Consider the following 24,365-nt stretch of genomic DNA (forward strand, 5'->3'; position numbering starts at 1 on the left):
CATCCCCAGAAAATGAAGAAGCAGATGAATTGGCCCAGGTACATCAGCTAGATGGAAAGCCTGCCTCTAATGTGGCCTAATGGTTACATCAATGTTTTTTGCATGCAGGGCAGAAGACAATGGACTGTAGCCCATTGGTGGGGCTGCCTTTGACCTTTGAAGAAGTAAACATAGCCAGGCAGGAGTACATTGTATGCTCTGAAAGGGACTTAACACTGAGTCCCACAGCAACATGGGACAATAGCTAAGAGGCCATTACCTCTCATCAAATGGCAGACTATACTGGGCCTCTGCCCACATTTGGTGGGTATCGATATGTCATGACTTGTGCGGACACAGCTACTGGACTTCTGGTTGCTCTTCCTGTACATTGCGCAGACCAGCAAATGACTAAAAGAGGCCTAGAGCATCTCTTTGCAGCCTATGGCCAACCTCATGTAATTGAGAGTGATCAAGTCACCCATTTTACTGGACATTCACTACAAGAATGGGTGCAACAGTTGGGAATCAAATGGAAGTTTCATATGCTATGCAATCTTACCATGGCAGGCATGACAGAAAGTTACAATGGTTGATTAAAATCTGGCCTGAAGTCAGACACCAATAGTCTATGCGGGTGGTCAGTCTGCTTATGGACAGTGCATGTGTGTTTGAACGAAAAGCTCCAGAAATGGGCAGTAAGCCTCACATACATGCTAATACACATTGCTGTGTCCCCTATACAACTGCAAGTAGAAACCAAGGAGGAATCAGTGATGCTGGGGTTTGACACCAGGATAATATCTTGCTACCAGTACTGACTGCAATAAACCCCAGAGACTCCATTCAGTGGACATGGCCTTGGACATTTTGACACATGGATGAGAGACAGCTGGCCCTCCTGGCACCTTGGGGACCAATCCTGGAAAGTGGCCTCCTGTGTATTCCTGGCAGAACAGCAGAGTGGCCCCCAAAGATCATGGTAGTATACCCCAAATGACCAGAAGGTAAGAGCATCTTACTGGGGAGTTTTTTGTTTTATATTTATGGCCAGTGCATGCACCTCTAGTAGCATTCTACACAGACCCCTCAGTAACCCCCAGAGGGAGCGGGGTAAAAGTATGGCTTACTAGACCCAGATGGGACCCCCTTCCTGCCATGGTCCTATCACAGGAACATTCTTTTGCATGCATCCTACCTGATGGACAAGATTTGCCTATGTTAGTGTCATTAAAATATGTCTTATCCCCCTTAAGATTAATCTTCTCTAATGTCTTTGTGGATTGGACACACACCCTACAGCAAGAACTGCCAGCATGCCTGCTTGCCAGGTCTGCATGGAGCTCCCTACCAGTTCTGCAACTGGCCTTCCATGAAAAGTGTCAGTCATGAACTCATCTGAGTAGAACTAGTTTGAATACAGCTGGTGTCAATCAATCTCCTCAGGCTTGAGTTCAACTGTTCTATTACAATTTTTTTGTTATCTCTATGTTATCCTCTATTGCCGTTGTGGAATCTGGTTATAATGCTCCAACTTTCTCACCAAGGGACCACTGCAGAAGACTAAAGGCACATAGATTAGAGGCAAGAATCCTGGATGGGTGGAGTGTAGAGAAGATGGAAATTCCTATGGCCAGAATCCTCACTTGACTCTAAACTACTTGATGATGTAATTAGCCTCCTGTGTGGGCTACTGCTTCCACACCTGTCGATAATGAGCAATTATTGTTGGTGTTACTATATAAAGAGCTCTGCCAGTGCCCTGCCTGGGGGCAGGGGCAGAGACAGAGACAGATTGTGAATGCTGCAGAGGCAGATGTGATTCCAGCACTCGACCTGCCACCATGAGAGTAAAGCTTGGTATAAACCCTTTTATCCCTATGTTCCATTGTTGTTATTTGGTCTAACCAAATCCAGAGTGAACTTGCCATATGACAATCCCCCTTAGGTGAGACAGGTTGCCTCTTGCAATTGGTGGAAAGAATTATTTTAGCCCATGACTCAGATCTTGTGTTCATCTCCTGGAATCAGTTCAGAAACGCTGTTGTCTTCCCAGTGGATTTCAGTCCCAGGCATGTTCACTGTGGATTGAATGAGGTCAAGGAGTGTTGAAACATTCTTGGGGTGAAAGAGTTTATACCCAACTTTATTCCCTTGGTGGCAGGTCAGTCACTAGAATCCCATCCACTCAGAGCAAGTCTGCATGCAGCAAGCTGGTCTCTGTCTTTGGGCTTCTCTGCCCCTATAAACTATCTCAGTCTCTGTCCTCGGTGCTGCCACCACTCCAGCCTCTGCTCTCCTGCGGCCGTGCAGCCCTGCAGCTGTGCAGGAGCCCAGAGTCAGTAATAATGTACTGTCCACATGTGTGCAGTGAGCAAGCTGACTAGGGCCAGGTGAGAATCCTGGCCACCAGAACTTCCATTTTCCCCACACTCTTGTATGAACTTCAGGGAAAAAAGGGATTTCCTGACATATCACATAGTTTGGAGACACGGTTTGCCCAAAGTGTGAGCATGTGCAAAGAAAACAAGGTAAGATCTAAGGCAGTGGTTCCCAACATGTGGTTCCTGAACAACATAGCATATCTTCTGGGAACTTGTAAGAAATGCATATTCTCAGTCCCCACCCCAGATCTCTGGATCTTTATCTTTGGGATTGGGGCCCAGGAATCTTCCTTTACATACACCCTCCAGAGGATTCTGAGGCCACTCAAGTTTGGGAATCACTATTCTAAGAAGGGTGGGGGGTCAGAGGTGCACTGCCTAATGAGCCTGCTGGCTTCTCAGTGGGCAACAGGCAGGGAACAGGGGAGGGAGGCAGCTGATACTCGGGCGGTAGGCTCAAAGATGCACAGTTTATCTAGAGCCGGGTGCTCAGGTGAACCAGACTTGCAGGGAAAACTTCACATAGAGTCTTCCATGTTCACAGAAAATCCACTGTGAAAGTGTTAAAAGGTACAGTCAGGCATGTTAAAAATGGTAAGTTTATTTGAACAAAAATCTATTCAGATCAGGCAGCACCAAATGGGAAGTGGTTAGGAGTCCTCTGCCAACAGGAGCTGGGGAAAGACTGGGATAAGAAGAGGTGGAACCTTTATTCCTCCACACAACTTTAAGTTACTGTCTTAGTGTCCTTTCAACCTGCAGGATTCCCTTTAGCATTCTCACAGGGCAGGTCTAGTGGTGACCAACTTTCTCAACTTTTGCCTTAGCTTCTCCATCATTTTGAGGGACAGTTTTCCAGATGTAGGGTTCTAGGTTGGCAGTTTTTTCTTATGGCTCTTTGAATATATAGGCCCCACTGCCTTCTGGCCTCCAAAGTTTCTAATGAGAAGATGGCCAATAATCTTATTGAAGATTCCTCATATACGGAGCATTACTTCTCTCTTGCTACTTTTAACATTCTTTGTCTTTTGGCAGTTTGATTATAATGTGACTTGGCATGGGTCTCTGAATTCATCCTACTTGGAGTTTGTTAAGCTTCTTGGATGTTAATATTCATGTCTTCCATCAACTTTGGAGAGTTTTCGGCCATTATTTTTCTGAAGAATCTCTCTGCTCCTTTTTCTTTTGCTCTTCTCCTTCTGGGACTCCCACAATGTATATGTTGGCCCAGTTTATTGTGTTCCACAGGTCCCTTGGGCTCTGGTCTTTTCTTCAGTCTCTTTTCTTTCTGTTCCTTAGACTCAACAATTTCAATGGTCTTATCTTCAGGTTCACGGATTTTTTTTCTTTTGGCTGCTCAAATATGCTTTTGAGTCCCTCTAGTGAATTTTTCATTTTAGCTATTATGTTTTTCAGTTCCAGAATTTTTAAGTTTCTTTTTAGGTTTTCTGTCTCTTTGTATTTATATTTTGCTCATACATTGTTTTCTTGATTTCTCCTTGTCTTTAGTTCTTGAGCATCTTTAAAACACTTGTTTTGAAGTCTTTGGCAAGTCAGCCATCTGGTCTTTGTTTCAGTGATGGTTTCTATTGGTTTCTTGGTTTCTTTTGAATGGGCCATAGTTTCTTGTTTACCTTGTGAATTTATGTTGAAAACTGGACACTTGAATCTACATAGTAAATCTGGAAAGCAGATTCTCTCCCTTCCTCAGGGTTTGCTGATTTTTTTTTTTTTTTGTAGGTTATATCTGTGCTGGAGATCAGCCTGAAGTATAAATTCAAGGTCTTTTGAAAGCCTGCTCCTTTCCCTGGGCTGCCATAGTGACTTTTTAAGCTCTCCTGTGTGTGTGGTTCCTTTTAGTAGTCCTAGTCTTTAAATGTCCGGCTCCCAAAAGTGGAAGAGGAAAAAAATGACGGTGGGGAAAAGAGGGGCAGGTGCGTGAAAGACTGAATTTCCCTAGAATTCAGCTGTAGGGAGAAGGGCTTGTCACATTGTGAGGAGGGGTGCAGGAGTGGCCACCCACCTGTGTTCTGCATCTCCAGGCTCAGAAGTAGCAGTCATAAATTAGAACACCGATTCCCAATTTTTGCGGGGAGGGTCCTTATTGCCCACTTTTTTCCCAAAAGTTGTATGAAGCTGTCTGCCATGTGCCTGAGGGGTTAGGGGCTGGGTATCTGCTAAAATGTTGGGAGCTGAAACTGACTGAAGTAAACTGCAGTTTATCAGTCCAAGCTTTCCCCTGGAAGTTGTAAGCCTTGGAATAGACTTCAGAGTCCCCAGATAGTTATATCAGCCAGATTCTGCCAGTGCAATTGCTGTCTAAGTCCAGAGACAGATTCCTGGTGCTTCCTATTCTGCCATCTTCCCAGAATCCTCTCTCCTTGTCTGGATTCTTGTCCTCCAGACATGAGGATGAGTTTCTCATTGATTGTAATCTGAGCTTTTCTGTTGCCTGTCTTCAGTGCTAACATAACACCTGTCTTCTGCTTCTCATGATGTATGCTGATGATCTCTTCTCCCCCACCCTTCCTAGGGGATTTGCTGAGGTTCAATGTCACATAAGGTCAGAATATGGGGCCTAATATGGGCTCCCATGATATAAGAAAATTCTAATTGCTCACAGGTAAAAACCATTACCTGGGCATATACTTCCCTGGGCACATGCATGCCCAGAATGACTGAACCCCCCAGGTGTCTACTTGCTGGATTCCTATTGGCTTGTGAGACTCGGCCTAAACATTACTCCTTATCTAAGCCTGCTAGGACCCACTCACAGGCAGTCTATTCAATCTTTGAAGTGTTTCCATGGAATGGCAAGTAATAATACTGTTAACTAATATTGATTGGGTCCTTACTATGTATAGATATTGTGCTGAGTACTGAGATTCAAACATAGGCTTATCTGACTCCTGAACCTGAGTGTTTAGCCACTGCATGGTTTGGCCTCTGCAAAGATATTCTCTTTCAATATTTAGTACATAGCATTTTGTAGCAAAGACTACTCGTTTTCTACCCAAATCTATTTTCCTCTTCTTCCTGGGCATATGGCTGCCCAGCTGCGGATTCTTTCCCAACCTACATTATAACTAGGTATGGCCAAGTAAGTAAGTATTCACCAATGGGATGTGAGAAATTTCCTTAAATTTCATTTCTTAGAAGTAAATTCTTTTCCTGGGTCATTCACTTTCTCCCTCCTCCAGTGCCCACAACCCAGTTTGGCTATGCAGACCAGGAAGATACCCTACGAATGGTAGCTGAACAAAATGGAAGAGACGTGGATTTCCAAATGTGTAAAAGCAGAGCCACCTGCCACACTTGGGGCTGTTATTGAGAGAGAAGTAAACTTCCATATTCTCAAAGCCACGGGACTTCCAGGCCTGTGCAACACAACAGCTAAAAGATCACCCTAAACAATTTGAAGATAGATGATATATTTCTTCCCTACTAGACAGAGATGTCCTTGAAGGCAGGGACTGTGCCAAATTCATCTCTCTGTAAGTTGGGACTGGCATAGAGCCTGGGGCATAGCAAGTACTCCAGAATGAAAGCTCCTATTAAATGAATGATTAAGTTATTTCTTGTGTTACTGTAAAAATGCCTATGAGAAATGCTTGAGCATTGAGAGTGGATGTAGGCATATCTGAAAAGGGAGAAAGAACTCTTCCAAGAACTGGGACCAGGCTACAGAACTGACAGCATCCTTGTGGCACCTGAGGGAGGGATGTAGTTTGATTTCAGTTGATTTCATACAGTTGCCATAACTATGCTTCCAAGTTCTAGGAAGACCTGGCCAGCAAGCAGGACCCTACAAATGTCACTTGGTAAACTACCATGGTGATTAAACCATATCATGCTGCAGAGTGCCTTCCTAGCTCTTTTTCTAGATGGTCCCTTGGTTGAGATGCATCCAGTTTTAAATGGAAGGCAGGAGATGGCAGTCATGCTGTCTATCAATATCATCTGTTGTCATCTTTGAAATTCCAGCATGACAGCTGGGGAAGAGCAGGATCAGTTGACTGGCAGAATGTCTCACATCTAATGAGTTTGTGCACAATAACTGTATAATAAATAAGACTCTAGAGGAACTCGGTTATTGCTTCAATGCCGAAAGTGAGATATGGCCTTACCAGAAGCTCACAGAGCCATCTGCCGTCAAATGTTAGTCCTTGTGTCAATGGCTGGACTGGCCTGAGGAAATGGAAAACATCAGCAGACTGAAGCAAAGGATGACACCATCTAGTTCAAAAAGATTTAAAGGGAGCTACCTTAAGGAGCTAGAGATTTCCAGATGATTTTGAAATAAATATATAGAACTACTACCAAAAATAGTTCCAGACTTGAAATCTTGGCTGCTGAATGCTAATGAGTGTTTCCATCAAATGAGTTCAGTTTCTGTCACTTGGGTTATGTTCTGGAGTAATACAATCCTTATCTGCTTGGATTTGGGGCTGGAATTACTGCAATCTTCTCTAATGTGTTTTTGCCAGTTTGATACATCAAAATCTGATCATCACCGAAGTGCTCTGCTGATGACATGACCACAAGTGACAGGAATATTGAGAGCGGATGCAAGCTCTAGGAGTGTATTAAAGCTGTTAGGATTTGTTGTTGTTTGTTTTCCTCATATTTTGTCGAGGAAAAGGAAGAGGGAACTCAGGGGCTGTCACCAGTAGAGACTTGGGCCTAAATAAATGTCATCAGCCAGTAACACAACTAAATGTGGAGAGTGTCAGACCTCATGGGGATAGGGGAAGTCTGGGAGGACACAGGCATGCCGACCATTTAAATAGGAAGTGCAGTTGGAAGATGATTCACTGAAATGAAAAGTTCAAGGGGAGCCAAATCCCTGTGGCAGCAAATGCTGGAGAGTTTATAGGCCTTATCTGTGCAAGGTCTCAGCCAAGACTGGCCTTGGTAGAATTTATGCCTGAAGAATGTGTGATTTCTCACTGCTGAGACTCTGCATAGATTCCTCTTGGGAGTTACAGGGATGGGTCCCTAGGGACAGGCTTCAGTCTGTTTTGGTGGTTCAAACTCACAGGACTCACCTCCGGATTTGATTTCCCTGTTTAGAACAATCCCTCCCAGTGGCATCCAGCACTGGTAGATATTTACAGTGGGTATGGTAGAACGGTGTCCAAGTCCATTCCAGTCCCTTGTAGTATGTATATTGTAGAGCCCGGAAAGATAAAAACTACATTTCTAGATGCTGCTTGAGCTAGAGTTCTATTGTGATTTAGGTGGGTCCTATCTGGCCCATGTACTAGTATGAGATTTGGAGAATGGTTTCATCATAGTGGCTAGGAATGGGGAGTTAGTGTTTAATGGGTTTAGAAGGTGAAGAATTCTGGAGGTGGGTGGTAGGGATACTTGCACAACCATGTGGATGTACTTAGTCCCACTGAACTGTATACCTAAAAGTGGTTAAGATGTTAAGTTTTATGTTATGTGTTTTCCACCATAATTATTAAAAAATTTTTAAAAAGTCATTGCACTCTTGTGCACAAATAAAAAGGAAAACATAGGCCAATAACTTAGTGTTTTCCTAAAACTTCATATATAGAACTTACATCTTTAAAATCAGTTGTTGATTCAGACTCGCTGCTGTCAACGCCTTTCCACATTGTCATTCTCTGTGCCATGAAGAGCGCCGGTGATGCAGCATTTAAGAATGCTCCACTTCTGTCGTCAAGATTTTGGACCAAGCTCCTGACCAAGCTCCTATCGTGGTGTGTCTGCACAGGCAATCCACCCTGGGCCTGACCATCATGGCACACCCCGATTTCAGAGCCATCCAAACGTGAAAAAGGTATGCAGTAGAAGCCAATGAAATATTTCTCTCGACTTTTACTAGCTGGTGGGCTGGATGAGCCTAAAATGAGGCTGCCAAAGTGCTCTCTGTAAGTGGAAATCTCTTCCTGTTTAAAATCCTTCAATGGCTTTCAGACAGTGACCCACAGAACAATGTCCAAACCCCTTAGCATGGGATAAAAAAATCTTCATGATCTGTTTCTGTAAAAGTTACGGCTATTTTAAACACACCCAAAATGCAGAGAACATAATTTGACAAATATTTGACAAATGTTGACATTTTATCACATTTGCTTAGAATATTTTTTAATCTAAACAAGTTGTTACTGATGCGTCAAAGTTCTCTCCATACCACCCAGCTATTCTCCTTTTTTACCCATAGCTAATCACTTTCTTGAAGATGTTACAAATACCTTCCATGCATGTATCTATACTTTTACTATTATATGGACCCTTTCCTTCCTTTCTATAAACAATACACTGAATTGTCCTGTGTTTTTCATTTTTAAATACTTTTACTATCTGTATAAATCCTTCAGAACATGTTTCTTAGTGTTTTCCTGTTGGTGGGCACTAATGTTCCAAATTTTTATGACTTCAAACAATACTACAATTAAGTTTTCAAGCATGTCTCTGTATAGCAGTGGAAATATCCCTATAGCAGCTTTGTCTGTCAGAAATATAACAGAGCCACAAACATGAATCATGCATCTAATTAAACATTTTCTATTAGCCACATTAGAAAATGTAAAAAGAATCTGATGGAATTAATTTTTAATATTTATTCTTAAAATGTAAAAATTAATGAAATATATTATTTCACACAAAGCCTTAAATCCAGTATGAATTTCTCCATTTGGACCAGCCACATCCAAGTGCTCAAGAGTCACAGGTGGCTGGTGAGTGCTGTCTGGACGGCCTGGCTCTGGAGTATACGGAGAGGGAGCCAGAGGGTCATAGGGTACGATATGCCATCTGCAACCTTACTGGATATCACAGATGTGCTCCTCAAAGTGTGTGAAGTCCCTCTTCCATGCTGTCCTTGGCAGTACTGAGTGGTCTGCCTCCCAGTCTTGGCTGGTCTGCCAGGTATAAAATGGTGCCTCATTATACTTTTTCTTTGGCTGTTTGTTATACTAGCAAGTTTGAGTATGTTTTTATGTTTGCAGATCATTTGGGGCTCTTTTCTATGAATTGCTCATTCTGATCCTTTTTTCACTTTTCTACTAAATTGTATTTTTCTTATTGATATGTGGTTCTTTATATATTCTAGGTACAGATCTTTGGCAGACATATATCTTACAAATGTCACCTTCTAGCCTGTGATTTGTCTCTTCATATTGTTTTTGTCATACAGGTTTTAATTTCAATGTAGTAATACTTATCAATATTTTCTTTTATGAGCTTGTGTGTTTTTTACATGGGTTAAGAAATTCTTCCTTGTTCTAAAGACATAAAGATATTTGACTATTTTTTTGTTCTTTAAGAGTTTTAAAGTTTTCCTTTTCACATTTAGTTCCTTATTCTAGCTGGAATTTCCTTTATGGAGTGGGTGAGGTAGAAATTTAATCTTACTACCTCACACCCATTAGGATGATTACTATTTTAAAAAAAGCAAACAGAACATAAGGGTTGACAGGGAGGTGGAGAAATTGGAACTGCTGTGCACTGTTCTTGGGAATGTAAAATGGTTCAGCCATTGTGGAAAACAGCATGGTGGTTCCTCAAAATATTAAAAATAGAATTACCATATGATACAATAATGCCACTTCTGGGTACTGATCTAGAAGAATTGAAAGTAGGGTCTTGAAAAGATTTTGTGTACTCATGTTCATAGCAGCACTATTCATAATAGCTAAACCCTGGAAGCAACCAAGTGTCCAGTGATGAATGGAGAAGCAAAATGTTGTACATACATACAACAGAATATTATTCAGCCTTAAAAAGGAAGGTCATTCTGATATGTGCTATAATATGGATGAACCTTAAGGACATTATGGTAAATGAAATAAGTCAGTCACCAAAAGACAGATATTCTATGATTCCACTTGTACAAGGTACTTAAGAGTCGTCAACAGAGAGACAGGAAGAATGGTAGATGCCAGGGGTTCAGGGGAAAGCAGGGAGCTACTGTTTAATGGGGACAGTTTGTTTCACAAGGCAAAAAGAGTTCTGGAGATGGTGGTGGTGGTAAGTGTACAACATTATGAACATACCTGATCTCACTGAACTGTACACTTAAAAATGATTACAGTGGTAAAATTTATATTAGGTATATTTTACTACAAATTTTAAAAATTGGAAAAAAATTGTACTACAAATTTTAAAAATCGGAAAAAAATTGTACTGGGGGAAATGGAAGGGTAACACATGTGATCTGAATGAATAAATAAACTAATGGTGTAAAAGAGTAAGGCAGAGAGGGAATGAGAAGGTAGAAGGTAAATAGGTATTAATTGGTAAAACTGGTTTTAATTTACATTTTCTTGATGACCAATTGAAAGGAAAGGAGTGACACACAGCAGCAATTCACCGGAGAATTCCGCTTTATTAGGGAAAGGTGCTGGGTTATATAGGAAGGGGCATGGGGTGATTGTGGTGTCACTTCTACAGGGCTGGTGGCTATTGGCTAGGTGCTGGGATTAGGGGGGCAAGGGGTGATTGGGGTTCAGATGGCGCTGGCGGGAATCGAGGACCCGGAAGAGAAGCAGGAATTTCGCCATCTTATGGGTGGGGGCCCTTCACTAATCATGTCCAGAATCTTTTCATATACTCACTTGCCATTTATGTGTCTTCTTTGGAGTAATATCTGTGCAGGTCCTTTGCTCATTTTAAAATTGGGTTGTCTTTTTATTATTGAATTGTAAGAGCTCTTTATGTCTTCTGGATACAAGTCCCTTTTTAGATATAGGATTGCAAATATTTCCTCCTATTTTTTCATTTCTTTAATGGTGCCCTTTGTAGTAAAAAGTTTTAATTTTGGCAAAGTCCAATCTGTTTCTAGCTTTTGGTGTCATATCTAAGAAGCCACTGCCTAATGCAGGCCACAGAGATTTACACCTGTTTTCCCCTAAGCGTTTTAAAGTTTTGCTCTTACTATTAGTCCTTGATCCATTTTGTTTTAATTTTTGTTTAAGTGTGAAGTAGGGATATTCATTCTGTTGCATGAGGTGATCCAGTTGTCCCAGCTTCTTGTGGAAAAGACCATTCTTTCTCCACTGAATGGTCTTGACATCCTTGTTGAAAATTAACTGCCGTAAGCGTGAGGGTTTATTTCTGGATTATCAATTTCAGATTATATATAAATCAGTATTTCATTGCCAGTTATGTCTATGCCAGTATCACACTGTGTTAATTACTGCAGCTTTTTAGTAGGTTTCAAAATTAGGGAGGGCGAGTGCTCCAACTTTTTCAAGATTGCTGTAGCTATTCAAGGTTCCTTGAAATTTCACATGAATTTTAGGATCAGTTTGCCACTTTCTACAAAGAGACCAACTTGAATTTAGGTTATCATTGCATTCATCACTTTGCTTTTTGATTACACTTAGAAAATGAATATGTTAGATGGTATTTTGTTTTGAAATTTCACTTGAATAGCAATATTGTGGCCCCAAGTTTTCCCATTAAACAATTAGAAAATTTAAAGGGACATATTTATTTTGGGTATCACATATGAATACAGGGTTTCAGTTCATTTAAAGACTTTATTTCTCACAGGTGTTACAACTTATTAGTCATAAAAATCATCAAAATCATTGGTAGATGTGCTGTGGTTTCTAGGACGTAAAGCAGCTTCAATTTCTGAGTTACTGTCATCAGACTCACCCCAGGAGGCTGGAAGAGAAAACCAGACAGCTATTAGCAGCTCTGCACTCTGATCAGCTCAGCTTTATCAGTGGGACCAGCTCACTGGTGCACGGGCCTATGAATGCCTACAAGGGCCACCGCAGGTTGTGTCTAACCAGATGTACCCGAGTGCATGTCAGCACCACCCACTCTGACATGCTTCAGCATGCTCCTTGCAAGACGCTTTGCAGAATACTCCCTTTTCCCTTCTGTTGTGCCCAACTCTCTACTGTAGGATGAGGACTTACATCAGGATTAACACAGAAGCAAGGTTACCTGTGGTGTTTTATCGGGCCTGATACCACCTCACCTAAGCTGCTCCTCCACTTTGACTCCCTCTGTTCTTCATGAGCAGAAGGCAGAGGGGAAGACATGGTAGAGGAATTGTAGTGAGGTTTACAATGAGACAGGGGCTTGGATACATTTATTTAGGAAATTTACTGGGAAGGATGGGGAGGAGCTGAGACAGTGACACAGGAAGAGAGGAAACCAGCAGAGGGTATGTTAATGTGGGGGTCTGGCAGCAGACACGGGCTCAGTCCTGCAGGAGACCCTCTGAGAGACTGCAGAACTCACATCAGATTTCCCAATGAAGAGTAAGGAAGTGGGGTTATTTACTGACCAACTCACCTCTTGTTGGTGGCTGTTCTTAACCAGGGCATCAAATCCCTGGCACTCTGGGGCTGCCCTGTGAGGGCTGGGCATGTGCCTGTGGCCTGAGGAAGTTCTCAGGTAGAGATAACAGCTGCCTGATGTACAAGGCCACTGGCATATCCATGAGCTGCACCAGATGATCTCCAGGGTGGTGACAGGATGTCATGGGGCACACTGACCATTTCCATGTCTGCCAATAATGACATGGCATGACCTGCCAGCTCCGTGATGCCTTCTTACATAGGATCCCACTGAATCCTTGCACCAACCTGGTAAGCTAAGTATTAATGTCTCCATTTTACTGAGCAAACAAGTGAAGAGGTTAAGTAATTGGCCACAATCACAGTGTTAGTAGGTGGTGAAGCCAGGACTCCCACCCAGGTTGTCTGACTCAAACCCATGCTCTCCATTGCCACCCACTGGAAATGGGGTTTAAGGAGACAGGAGTAGAGAGAGCCCAGGCTCAACTGCAAGCATGGAAGGAAGGGTAGATTCTCCCTGTGAGCTGTGTGTTGAAGGATGAGTAGGAGCTCATTGGGCTGAGGAAGAGGGAAAGGAACATCACAAGCAAAGGCTCAGAGGTACAAGTGTGGTATGCAGGCAGACCTCATTTTATTGTGCTTTGTGGATATTCCCTTTTACAGATTGAAGGTTTGTGGCAACCCTCCATCAAGTAAGTCTGTTGGCACCATTTTTCCAACAGCATTTGCTCACTTCTTGCCTCTGTGTCACATTTTGATAATTCTTGGAATATTTTAAACTTTTTCACTGCTATATTTGTTACGGTGATCTGTGATCAGTGATTATGACTTGCTGAAAACTCAGATGATAGTTAGCATTTTTTAGCAACAGTGCTTTTTAATTAAGGTATGTGCATCTTTTTTTAGACATAATGCTACTACACGCTTAACAGAGCACACTACAGTGTAAATAAAACTTTAATATGCCCTGAAAACCAAAAAATTCATTTGACTACCTTTATTGTGATATTTGCTTTATCATGGTGTCTGCAACCGAACCTGTGATGTATCTCCGAGGTGAGCCTCTATCTGGAAAAAGTGGGTTGTGACAAGACCCAAAGATGATAAGAGTGTAGGAAAAATTGAGCTGGAAAGTGGGAATGGGGCCAGACCCCAAAGGAAGAAAGTTATAGACTCTATCCCACAGGTGGTGGGAGGCACTGGCAATTCCTAACCACGATGGTGAGAAAAGTAAATGTGGTTTTAAATGCCGGTAGCCAGGCAGAGGACAGTCAACTGGGGAGGAGTTGCCTGTGAAGAAACCAGTCCATATGCTGCCAAGAACCCCGTCATGTCATGAGCAGTGGGTACTTGTAGGGCATTAGGAGGGAGGATGGAGACAGAGGCAAGAAACATTTCATATTTTGGTGTTGGTAATCAATTTGAGGTGGAGGCCAGGAGACCCAACAAATTCATACGTGCAAATTAAGATTCTGTGCCTCTGTGGCCCATGGCATCTGTGTGTTCTCAGGCCATTGCATCACTCTGTCCCTGAAGATGGGGCCTCAAGAAGCCCTCTGATCCCCTCAGAGACCCCCTCACCCAGAGAGGGCTGTGAGGGCTGCCCCTCTGATCACAGGCCTGCTTCACAGTCCTTACACCAGGATGTAGAAAACAAATGCACATCATAAACAACTCTTTGGGTTAAAACACAAAATGAAAATCTGGTTTCTAGTTATTTCTCTTACCTGTAGGCTTTAAATTGGTAGCTAATTTCATTTTGTCTTCATGCCTGCAAAATAAAGAAATAGCCTAAGTTCTGAAAAAAATGACAATCAGACTAATATTTTTTTACAGCGGGCACATTAGAGAAGCAGCACGTGTCAGTCACTGGAAGGCCAGAAACTTCACATTTACTCTCCAAGATTTAAAAGCAAAAGGAACACATCTGGGCCCCTGTGACCAAAGGTATTTATATGCTGGTGCTTTGTTGGGACACCAGCTCAGTGCGACAGCTTAGTGCGACAGCTCAGCCACCTTTGGTAGGCGGGTGGGGGGTGTCCTGCTGCCAGGCCTGCTGTGAGGGACAAAGAGGGCAGGGGACTGGCACCCCCACAGTCCTCTGGGAACATAAAGCTGTAGCACTTGTGCCTCAAGTAGAGAATTCAACATGTTAGAAAGTAAGGAAAGCTGGTGGGGAATCTAAAATACTCACCTCTGTCAAGCCAGTGATACCAAAAAGGAGTTCAAAATAAACTCTCAGTCTGCCTAACTAAAAATATTAACTCATGGTAGAGAAAAATGCAAGGACCCTGGCATCTATGTTTAGGTTTCTGTGTGTCACATACACACACCACATGTAACACACAGTAAGTAACTGGTTCAGTGGGGTCAATGTAACAAGCAACTGGCTCCATGGGATAGAGTGCCTCATCTCAGTGGGCCTCTTCAGGAGATTGTGCAATCTTACTGAATTTGGAAGTCTCTTCTGGAAGCATCGTTCACAATTTTTTCTTATACCTAAATTCAAGTTCCTATAAATTCTATACATTTCCTGCTGAATAGATTTTTTTGCTTAAAAAAGCATATTTGTGTAAGGTTTGACATTTTGATTTTCTCAAGTTTTTACCAAACTTTTCCTCAAGCTTTTTATTCCATTTCCTTTTACAGACTATTTCCTTAAAACAGATTCCAGCCTTTCACATGGGAAGACTGGCTGGCAAAGACACGCAGAACCTGTGTGCCCCACTGCTCTTCTCTCAGCTGGACCCTCATCCTCCTGGTGCAGGAAACCCTGGGAACTCACCTTCCCCCTGCCCTTGGGTCAAGTCTGGTTACCTATGGCTCAAATATCTGCCTTTTCCTGTAGTTGTGATAATTTATACTTTTCCCCCAGTAAAACAAGCTCCACCCAGGCAGGTATCATCTTCTAGGCTCTGTTGTACCTGTTGACACTCCCTTTAAATATGGTTGCCTGTTTCTTTATTTGCCATGACCATCCAATGACCTGTAGCTATTTCTCCATGAAGAGCAGGTGACCCCAGACCATCTGAAAAGGCCTAGGTGGTGACTAACAGTCATGGTGGCTACCAGTACGATGGCCTTACAGCTTACACAAAAATCCACCTTTACACCAAGTGCATACATATTCACAAGTGAGCATGTACACACACACACACTAAATGCAACTGTGGGTTGTGTCTGCTATTTACCTACCTCCCCTTTCATAAGGACACTGGAGGGGAGAGGCAGATTATAACAATGCTGGTAGAGCAAACAGAGGCTAATTTGCCAGCAGGAGTCCAAACAGTAAAAACCATAGGAAGACAGGAGAGCACCACCAGCAGGGAGAGCTGAGCACAGGGCGACGGGGTGGCTGCAGGATCCCTGAGGAAGCAAGGCACCTCCTGGACTCTGCTTGGAGAGCAGGAAAGGATTTCATGGGCCAACAGCAAGGGCACAGTGGCAGGCAGTACAGGCCAGATCCCCATGGCCCACGACACTTCTCGGAGCTGCACACACTGTGCCGTGCTCACTTGCTGGCTCTACCTGGCTGCCTCCAAATCCTCTGTCCACACGCCCACCCTCACCAAATCCACATCCTCTAGTGTGGTCCCCCTCCCTGCCAAACCAGGCCCCTCCTGATGTTTCAGCCAATGGCATCCCAACCCCGCACTCCCTCCCAAGCTCCTGTCTGCTCCTCTACCCTCCCGCATCCAGTCAGGCCCTCATCCTGCCAAGTTTGCCTCCCAGTGCTTCCCAGAGTCCTCCTCTTCCTCTGCACACTGCCACCACCTGGTCATCAAGACCAGCGTCTCCTGCCTGGGCATCTGTAACAGCCTCTAACGGGAGACACTACATCCACTCTCCCCCCACAGTGCATTTCCCTCTCAGCAGCGAAAGCGATCTTTTCAAAACACGAAGCTCACTCCACTCCTTGCTTTTTAAAACTCCCCAGTGGCTTCCCATTGCTTTTGGCACAAGACCAAAGTCCTGCACAACACCCCCAGACTTTGTCAGCCCCCCTGCTGCAGGGTCCCCATCCCTTCCCTTCCACCCCTGCTGTTTCACACCCACCTGTGTAATTGCGTGATTGCCCTCCACCCCAAATTGTAAGCTCTATAAGGGTGGTGGCCATACCTGTTTCAGCTCACCTGGGTGACCCCATGCTTTGCTCTTAGTAGGTGCTCAGTGATTATGTGTGGAATGAGAAGATGAACCTAACTAAGCACAGGGTTCTGCTTCATGTTCCCCTATCAATATCCAGTGATACATTATTTGATTGCATGTTTCTATGCATTATGTGACTTTGGAATCAGGTTGTTCATGTTTCTTACGAGAACTAAATTGATATAGTTCATCCACAGAGAAGGGTGAGTAATGCTCTTGCGTGGTTCAGGGGAAAGGGCAACTGCCTCCGGCGGGCTCCCTTGGCGAGCGAAGCACCCAGCCTGCAGTGGTGGTGCCCCGTTCATGCACCACTGCCCCGTTCATGCACTCGCTGCCTCTCCCAGTGGACACCACACGGGTGATGCTACAGGTCAGGCTCTGTGCTAGTACTGCAGCGGTACAAGCCACACTGGACCTCTGCCAATGGAGCATGCACCAGTGCAGAAAGAGACAACAAATTAGTAACTGACATAGGAGGAAACTGGCGTGGGCTGAGAACTGATGTTAGCAGAAGTTGGGTTAACAATCCAGGCCCCCAACATGTGCCAAGAGCCCACAAGCCCTCATCATGTTCAGGGCCAGGAGACAGACACCATTTTGCCAGCGACAGGATGGCCTCTGGGTAAGGACCACACTAAGGTGCTTTGTAAGTATGCTTCCTCAGGTCCTGCTTCCTAAAAACCCCGTGCAGAGTGCATGAGCCCACAGGCCATACTCCAGGCTGGCCTCCAGTCTCTGGGAAGGTTCATATGCATGCCCCTACACCCCACTAGTCCCTGTGGCGTGGGTTCGTGTTGCCAGGCAGCTGACTGTTGTTAAGAAGACTGCCTGATGAGCGGTTCTGCTTATGCTGATGCTTGCTTGCTCACAAACCCCAACAGCAGTGGGCACTGGGGACTGAGAAAAGCCCCAGAACCTCAGTGAGCCGCTCCTAGTGGAGAGAAGTTGCCTGTAAATGGCTTCTACCTGTAGAAGAAACAACCAGGTGCCACAGGAGGGCGTCTTGTGTGACTAGACCCTCTGCTTAGGACATTTTAGGAGGGTAAAGAGTTAAGCCTTGAATATCTAGTGGGGCGTCAGTCAGATGGAAGCATTCCAGCACAGGAGCTGCGATGAACACCTGGGCATGTAGCACCGCATGCTGTATGAGCATGTGCCATGTGGCTGCCCAGTGAGCATGGGAGGGGTGGGGTGTCACTGCAGAGAGAAGGTCACGTGGGGCCTGGGGCTGGTGCAGGCAGCAGGAACTCTCAGAGACTCACAGCAGAGGTGAGACAGTCAGGTGGGGTGTCGGACACTCACCCTTGGCCTATGGGGAGGAGGAATTGGGAAAACAGCAGACCTGGGGATGTCCTAATGTCAGTAACCAGTTGACTCTCAACCTTATGCTTGATACTATTTTTTGAAGGAAACTATATCCACAGCCCACTAACAAATTACTCAAGTTATAGTGACTTTGAGGTCATGTTGGTTGAATTTGGCAGTGACACTGAGGGTCTTGCCAAGAGCAGGGTCTGTAGTGTTGGGGACAATGAGGAAAGGCTCCCAGTGGGAAGTGTTTTTCCAGTCCTCGGGTCTTATTATAAGCCTGAAAATAGCTAATTTATGAGAAGATGTGGTCTCTAGATTCTGAATTCTGTGATTTTAATGCTTTTTACTGCTAGCTAATATCAGTATTAAAATGTTTCAAACAGCATCTTCAGGATAACTTTATTCAAAGCACACATACATTTCTAAAAATTAGAAGGCAAAAGCAATTTAGCAAGAAAGAAGAAAAATCCAATGAGTGTGTCAATAAATCTCTAAATACTATATATAATCTTAAGGTTTAAAAGCTGACCAAAGTCCGAGTTTTAATTTGACAAAGTCCGAGCGCCCCCTCATGGTTAACCAGGGGCACTGCAGCAGATGCCATTTTATCGTTTTAGCTGCCTGGGGTCAATTTATTAACTCCTTTCCTTTAGCTAATCAAGCAAGTAATTTGTTCTTTCGTGCCCTGTGTAGCAAAATAAAGTATGTGGGCTTATGATGAGAAACATTTAGGATATTGCTAATTTGATGCAATTTGAGGAGGAGGCAGATTTGCTAAACCGGAGATGGAAATGGGGGCTTTTATATGAGAACATAAAGGACTTTTGGGAAAACCTCATTTTTACTTCACTGGACTTCTGATTTCCTGTGATATTCATATTATCCCAAGGAAAGGCCACAGTGACCAGGCAAGAATGGAGATACTACCGCCCCTTCAGAGGATCAGAGGCAGTCTGGTGCCCTCCGCTGGCCGCTCCTGTAGCTCCAGGGCTGGCACAGAATGCCACCCACAGAGGCCTTGCCAGGGTGCTAAGACTGGGTGACTACTGCTACTTTTCCTCGGGCAATTATAGTGCAAGCACACATCCTTTTCTTCTGGTAGGACATTATCCACCCAACCTGTGAACTGGAGGTACACAGCAGGCTGTTAAAATATACTTTCCACTGAATAGATGGAAAGGGGAGAGTGAAAACCTGGGGCTTCCTGGGGAGGGTAAAGCGAGACAATGTTTGCAGAGGGAGAGGAAGCTCTGGCATGCACCCCTGAACAAAAGGGAACAAGTGGTCTTTACTGGGAGAACGGCTTCCTATTAGGGCTCACTCCTTCGTGCATTAAGCCTTTCATCCCCACTCAACCACAAAATGATTTTGCTGAAGCAAATACAATGGTAGAAAAAGATTTACACTGAAAGAATCTTTAATAATAAACTGTTGCCGATCTGCCTCCTTGCCCGTGATTTATAATACAATAAACATCAGATTCTATTACGGCTCATGCACTGAAGCTGCCGCTCTGAAAACCGGAATATGAAGGAACCCAGACCCCACCACCAATACAATGAAATGAGCATGTATAAATGTGCTAAGAGTATCTCTTTGCATCTTTTATAGCTTGTGTGTATTAATCTGTAACGCTTATTAAGAAAGTCATTGCTATGCAAAGCAGCACCCAATCCCTTTCTCTGGCTTTTCAACAGAGTGCACTGTTTAGCCAATAGGACGGGCCCTCTGGCCCTCATTCTGCATTCATCACAGGCAACATTTGCACAATGTATCTCTCAAAGGCGGCTGAAAAGAAGGCCTTAATACTCATGTAAACAACTGCAAACCAATTACTTAATGAATCAGGCCCACACATAATGAGGTGCAGACAAAGAGCTATAAATGCATTTTTGCACCCAAGCTGCTGCTTTAAAGTAAAATCCCTCAGCTGTAGTTTGGACTTAACTAGCACATCATAATTATTGTCTCCAGGACATCGGAGGAGGCCTTTTTTTTTTAGGTCTACCAGGGTCTGTCTGTTTTTGTTTTTTTTTTTTGAGGTTGCTCATCAGCTCACTGACAAAATAGAGCGAAGAAGAATTTTTAAAAGTGCTACAGCAGCACTGCACTGTTCTGTTTATTCTCAAGTACTGGGTTTCAAAACCACTTGTAAAAGCAATAAAGCACAAGGAGTGACTGCAGTAAGTGGGATCCTTAAATGTAAGCTCTAAGAAATTTCAGTGAATCCCAGCACAAACAGCAAAACCAGAGCTCTCCAAAGCCCAGCGTGGCGTATGAACAGCACCAAACCTAGCACAGGAACAGACGTGACCAACTGCACGCCCCAGACCTTCTTCCCTCACGGCATTATTCCCAAGTGCCCAGAACCAAGTTCCTTGAAGACCTTTTTTCCTCCCTTAAAGGGAGTGATGAGATTATAATTTAGTTAGGAAATTAATTTCATGCGGATACAACAGTAATACAAATGGCCCCTGCCTCAAACTGAAGGGGAAAAGAGTTTGATTTTAAGTTTAGTGAAATACAGATGCAAGGTATGAAATATTTAGGCTGGGAAAATGTTCTAGAGTCCAACTGCTTTCTAAGTATATTTAAAAACTGGCCGAAGAGAGATTGTGTATGTGTATATATACATATTTACATATAAAGAAAAGTTTAAGAGAAATTGGGTATTTTAATGCTTCTAAAATAGTACGGAAACAAACACCTCTAACAACCTTTAAAAACTAAACGGATGTATTATTAAGCCAGGCGGTAACATTAAGCCCTGAAAACTACCTGTAGTATTTATTATCTTTCAAAATTTATTTTAGAAGACCTAGAACTTGAATTTATAGTATAATCATAACAATACAATATTTTGATACTCTTTCTGCCCCATAATTCTCTCTCTCCCAGTTCCTTCAAAAGCATGAATGAAAACCCAGGTATATTAATTTCTGCTAAATAAATGAGTAATTCTCTAAAACTGAACTTGTCCAGTTTCTAAAAGCAAGAATTTTAGAAAATCAATCTCATTTTAATATAAGCCAGATCTTAAAATTATTATATTTTTCAAAATATAAATGAAAATAGGGCTTTTGTATTAAAAAATTTAGACTTTTAAATTAAAGAATACTGATTTCTGGATCAAATCATTTGATCTTATGGGACATTATGTGACATTAGAAATGCAAAGTTCTTGTTTTAAAACTTAAAATAAAAATCAGGGGTAAGAAGTTAATTCAGATGTAATATAATCATCTGAAGGACATCTTTTTAATGAGAAATGTTATTATGAAAGGACACTGTTTTAAATGATATTCAGTTCAAAGCCAAAAGGTAAGTATTTTATCAGACAGTTGCTTCTGTTTCCACCTATGAATTCTAAGTGACTCATATCACTGTGTGATTAGTGTCTTATGCTGGTGATAAATTAAGAGCATAGCTCACTTATTGCTTGAAGAATTTATAACAAGTGCTATCGAGAAAATAAATTGTGTTCCTTATGGAAAATAAGAAGGTATCAGAAAAGGTAGAATAATCTAGCCAAAATACTTGGTAAAAAAGAGGAAGACAAAAACAAATATCCAGCAAAATTGCTAGTATATATGTCAGCTGGCTCAGAAAGAAGAAACAGGCCACTTTATTTCTTTGAAGGCCCAATGTTTTCTCTCTGCCCTTTTCCGACACCCTCCATTGTGTGGTCTCTAAGCAGCCTACTGCGAGCAGCTGTAAACGCTAATTTGTGGTTCACTGAGGTGTCAATTGAGTCTTAAACCAAGGGAATAACAGCTGCAAAACAATACTTGGCTCTGGTGCAAATATTTTCAAAGGTAGACTAAAGTTTCAACTGTTATTTTAGATATATAAAAAACCAAACCATAACCTTCCATCAAGTCACACAACAAAATCATATGCAGCCAGAGTTTAATTCATTGCACAGTGACATTTCTCATCTTGTTGCTGCTATTCAGAAAGGCTTTGCAGAATTTACCTTGATAAAGGACTTCCATTGCTAGATGAAAAACTAGCTTCTGAAGCAGTTTTGTTAGTTGTCTTTGTCTTGAACGTACTGCTGCCAGTGTTCAAACCTGTGATAGCACAAACGGGGAGAGTGAGCATTAGCTGCCATGTAGCAGTGAAACACGCTGCACCAAGCAGCAGCCTCTCAATAACTTCGGTAAAACGAATGTCAGCGGAGGAAGATGCTGTCAGACCATAGAGGGCAACATAGTTTCGGAGGTGAAGGACTGGGTGGTAGAATACTGAAAGGAAGTGGTGTCTCCTGTGATACTTAGATACTAGCCACAAAAAGTAACAAAATCATTTAAAGAGTTCTCTTTTAAGTGAGCAAGATGCACATATATGCATGTGGGTCTGCTATGGCACTAAGCACTGGATAACTTACATTGTTATATAACGCACGGGCAGTGACAGATCACCAAGAGAATGGGTGCTGGGAACCAGGACTCAGAAATAAGTGAACTCCTGGATGGCAGTTACTCATCCCATCCACCCTTAAGTCCTCTGCCAAATCTTCTGTTTTTCCATCTCGCAGAAGAGAATGAGTCTCCACTGAAAACCATCAAGGCCACTCTAACCAGCCTGTAAAGGTTGATGGGATGACACACAATCCACCTCTATCCTGGAGCCAGGGGAACAGGACTGTCCCCACAATGTTTCCAGCTTGAGGGGCAATCCCTGATCTCCACCTTCTGACTGTGTTCAGCCTTGGGTATTTCTGCTGCAAGTCTGATCTTACCCGCAGTCACCTGAGGGCACAGCTGCAGAGTGCAGGCATGCTGCTCAAAAGGCACCTGCTGTGAGGCTTCTAAACTAACCTGCTCACCTTCACGTAACCCCTGCAGCAAAGTGATTCCCTTAACTATGTGTCCATGTTCAGCCCCAAGAGGGTCTCCATGCTTTTAACAGGACGAGACATGAGAATGAAGGCACAAAGTTTAGGTGACTTGCTTTCCTTACTGACAGGTCAAGGAACAGAAACCTAAGACAACTGATGTAGAAAGCAGCTGAACATATGCTTGTTCTTCAATAGTTAGATTTAGGGACAGCTCTTGAGTTCAGAGCACACATCTCTACTACTACTTGTAACAGAGCTGTGAATCCCCTTTTGTTATCAAAAGTTTCCTAGTTTAGATATAAATTATATTGCCATCTTACTTAAGAGACACAGACTCCAAAGGCAATGTGTTGGCATAGTTTGGCTACTGACACACACACACACACAAGAACTGTAAGAAATATTTGAACACTGATATTGATAAATTATTATTAAGTAATAAATTATATAAAGTAAATACCAGAGGCAGTATGTAACTACACTGACAGTCAGAACCACCAGAAGTGCTATTATGATTCCCAAGGCAGAATATTTAGAATTTTGCAAAGCACATAGTGTAATGTTGAGTGTAGAGTGAGGGAACTGAATCTAGGGGTGCTTGACTATACAATCTATAAAGTACCACTTCACTTATGAATAAATTAATAAGCAATATATTATTAGTATAGTAATAGTACCAAAATTTTTTATACATATCCAAGGGGCTACAGATTATGTCAAATTTACTCATCCTTTGAACCTGTCCAATTAACTATCCAAAATATAAGTACCAAAAAACAGGTTTGTAGCATCACCTTTCAAACATGTCTGTCTGCTAACCGGCTGTAATGCCCTTAGCAAGGCATTTGGGGCCTCATTTGTAAAATGAGGGGTCTGGATAAGTACTTCCTAAGATGCCTCTGGATTCTAATTCTATGACTCAAATGTGAAGATGGTGATGGTTAACTGCAAACGGTTAAGGGGCTCTCAGGTACTCTATCTTTCCAAAGTGGTGAAGACCTCCACCAGAGGAGAGGTCATTTTATACAAAGTACAATGTCTCATGTTTGTAGAGTTCAAATCACCCACTCCCCATCACCACTACCATGGCCAGCCCTCCCTGAGGGTTCTTCTCTAAGAAGCCACTGTGCTGGCATTTAACCTATAGTGACTCACTGAATCCTGAACACAACCAAAATGTGACTTCACTGAATCCTGAACACAATAAAACTGAATTTTCCAGCAACTGATTCTAACACTGATATTGTCTAGGAAAAGCTCTCCAATGACAGACAGCTAGGCCTGATACACCAAATATTTGTCCCTCAAAATAATGTCTGATGAAGACATCTTTGAGACAACTGGAAAATCTGGAAATGGACTGGGAATTATGTAATATTAAGAAAACACTGTTCATCCTGATAGGTG

General features: G+C 42.9%; 1 protein-coding gene and 1 long non-coding RNA gene across 13 annotated transcripts in view; one reads left to right on the plus strand and one right to left on the minus strand.

Moving 5' to 3' along the window:
* LOC130683850 (uncharacterized) overlaps nucleotides 1-15,502 on the plus strand; it is a 61,314-nt gene extending 45,812 nt beyond the window's left edge. For 3 of the 5 annotated variants that reach the window (XR_008997881.1, XR_008997883.1, XR_008997879.1), the window contains 4 exons: nucleotides 109-986; nucleotides 7,948-8,172; nucleotides 14,492-14,602; nucleotides 15,305-15,502. This is a non-coding gene — a long non-coding RNA (uncharacterized LOC130683850). Of the gene's footprint in view, nucleotides 1-108; nucleotides 987-7,926; nucleotides 8,173-14,491; nucleotides 14,603-15,304 lie in introns of all 5 variants that reach the window. The other 2 variants (XR_008997880.1, XR_008997882.1) reach the window with 2 other exon arrangements.
* Nucleotides 10,968-24,365, minus strand: part of KIZ (kizuna centrosomal protein) — a 146,518-nt gene continuing 133,120 nt past the window's right edge. For 2 of the 8 annotated variants that reach the window (XM_057502669.1, XM_057502674.1), the window contains 3 exons: nucleotides 22,092-22,188; nucleotides 14,383-14,426; nucleotides 10,971-12,008 (listed from right to left, as the gene is read on the minus strand). In XM_057502669.1, the coding sequence (XP_057358652.1) occupies nucleotides 11,905-12,008; nucleotides 14,383-14,426; nucleotides 22,092-22,188 (245 nt within the window). In that variant the 3' untranslated portion in view covers nucleotides 10,971-11,904. Of the gene's footprint in view, nucleotides 12,009-14,382; nucleotides 14,427-22,091; nucleotides 22,189-24,365 lie in introns of all 8 variants that reach the window. The other 6 variants (XM_057502670.1, XM_057502672.1, XM_057502671.1 and 3 more) reach the window with 5 other exon arrangements.

Source organism: Manis pentadactyla, chromosome 5 (genome assembly GCF_030020395.1).
Source record: "Manis pentadactyla isolate mManPen7 chromosome 5, mManPen7.hap1, whole genome shotgun sequence".
NCBI classification, from domain to species: domain Eukaryota; kingdom Metazoa; phylum Chordata; class Mammalia; order Pholidota; family Manidae; genus Manis; species Manis pentadactyla.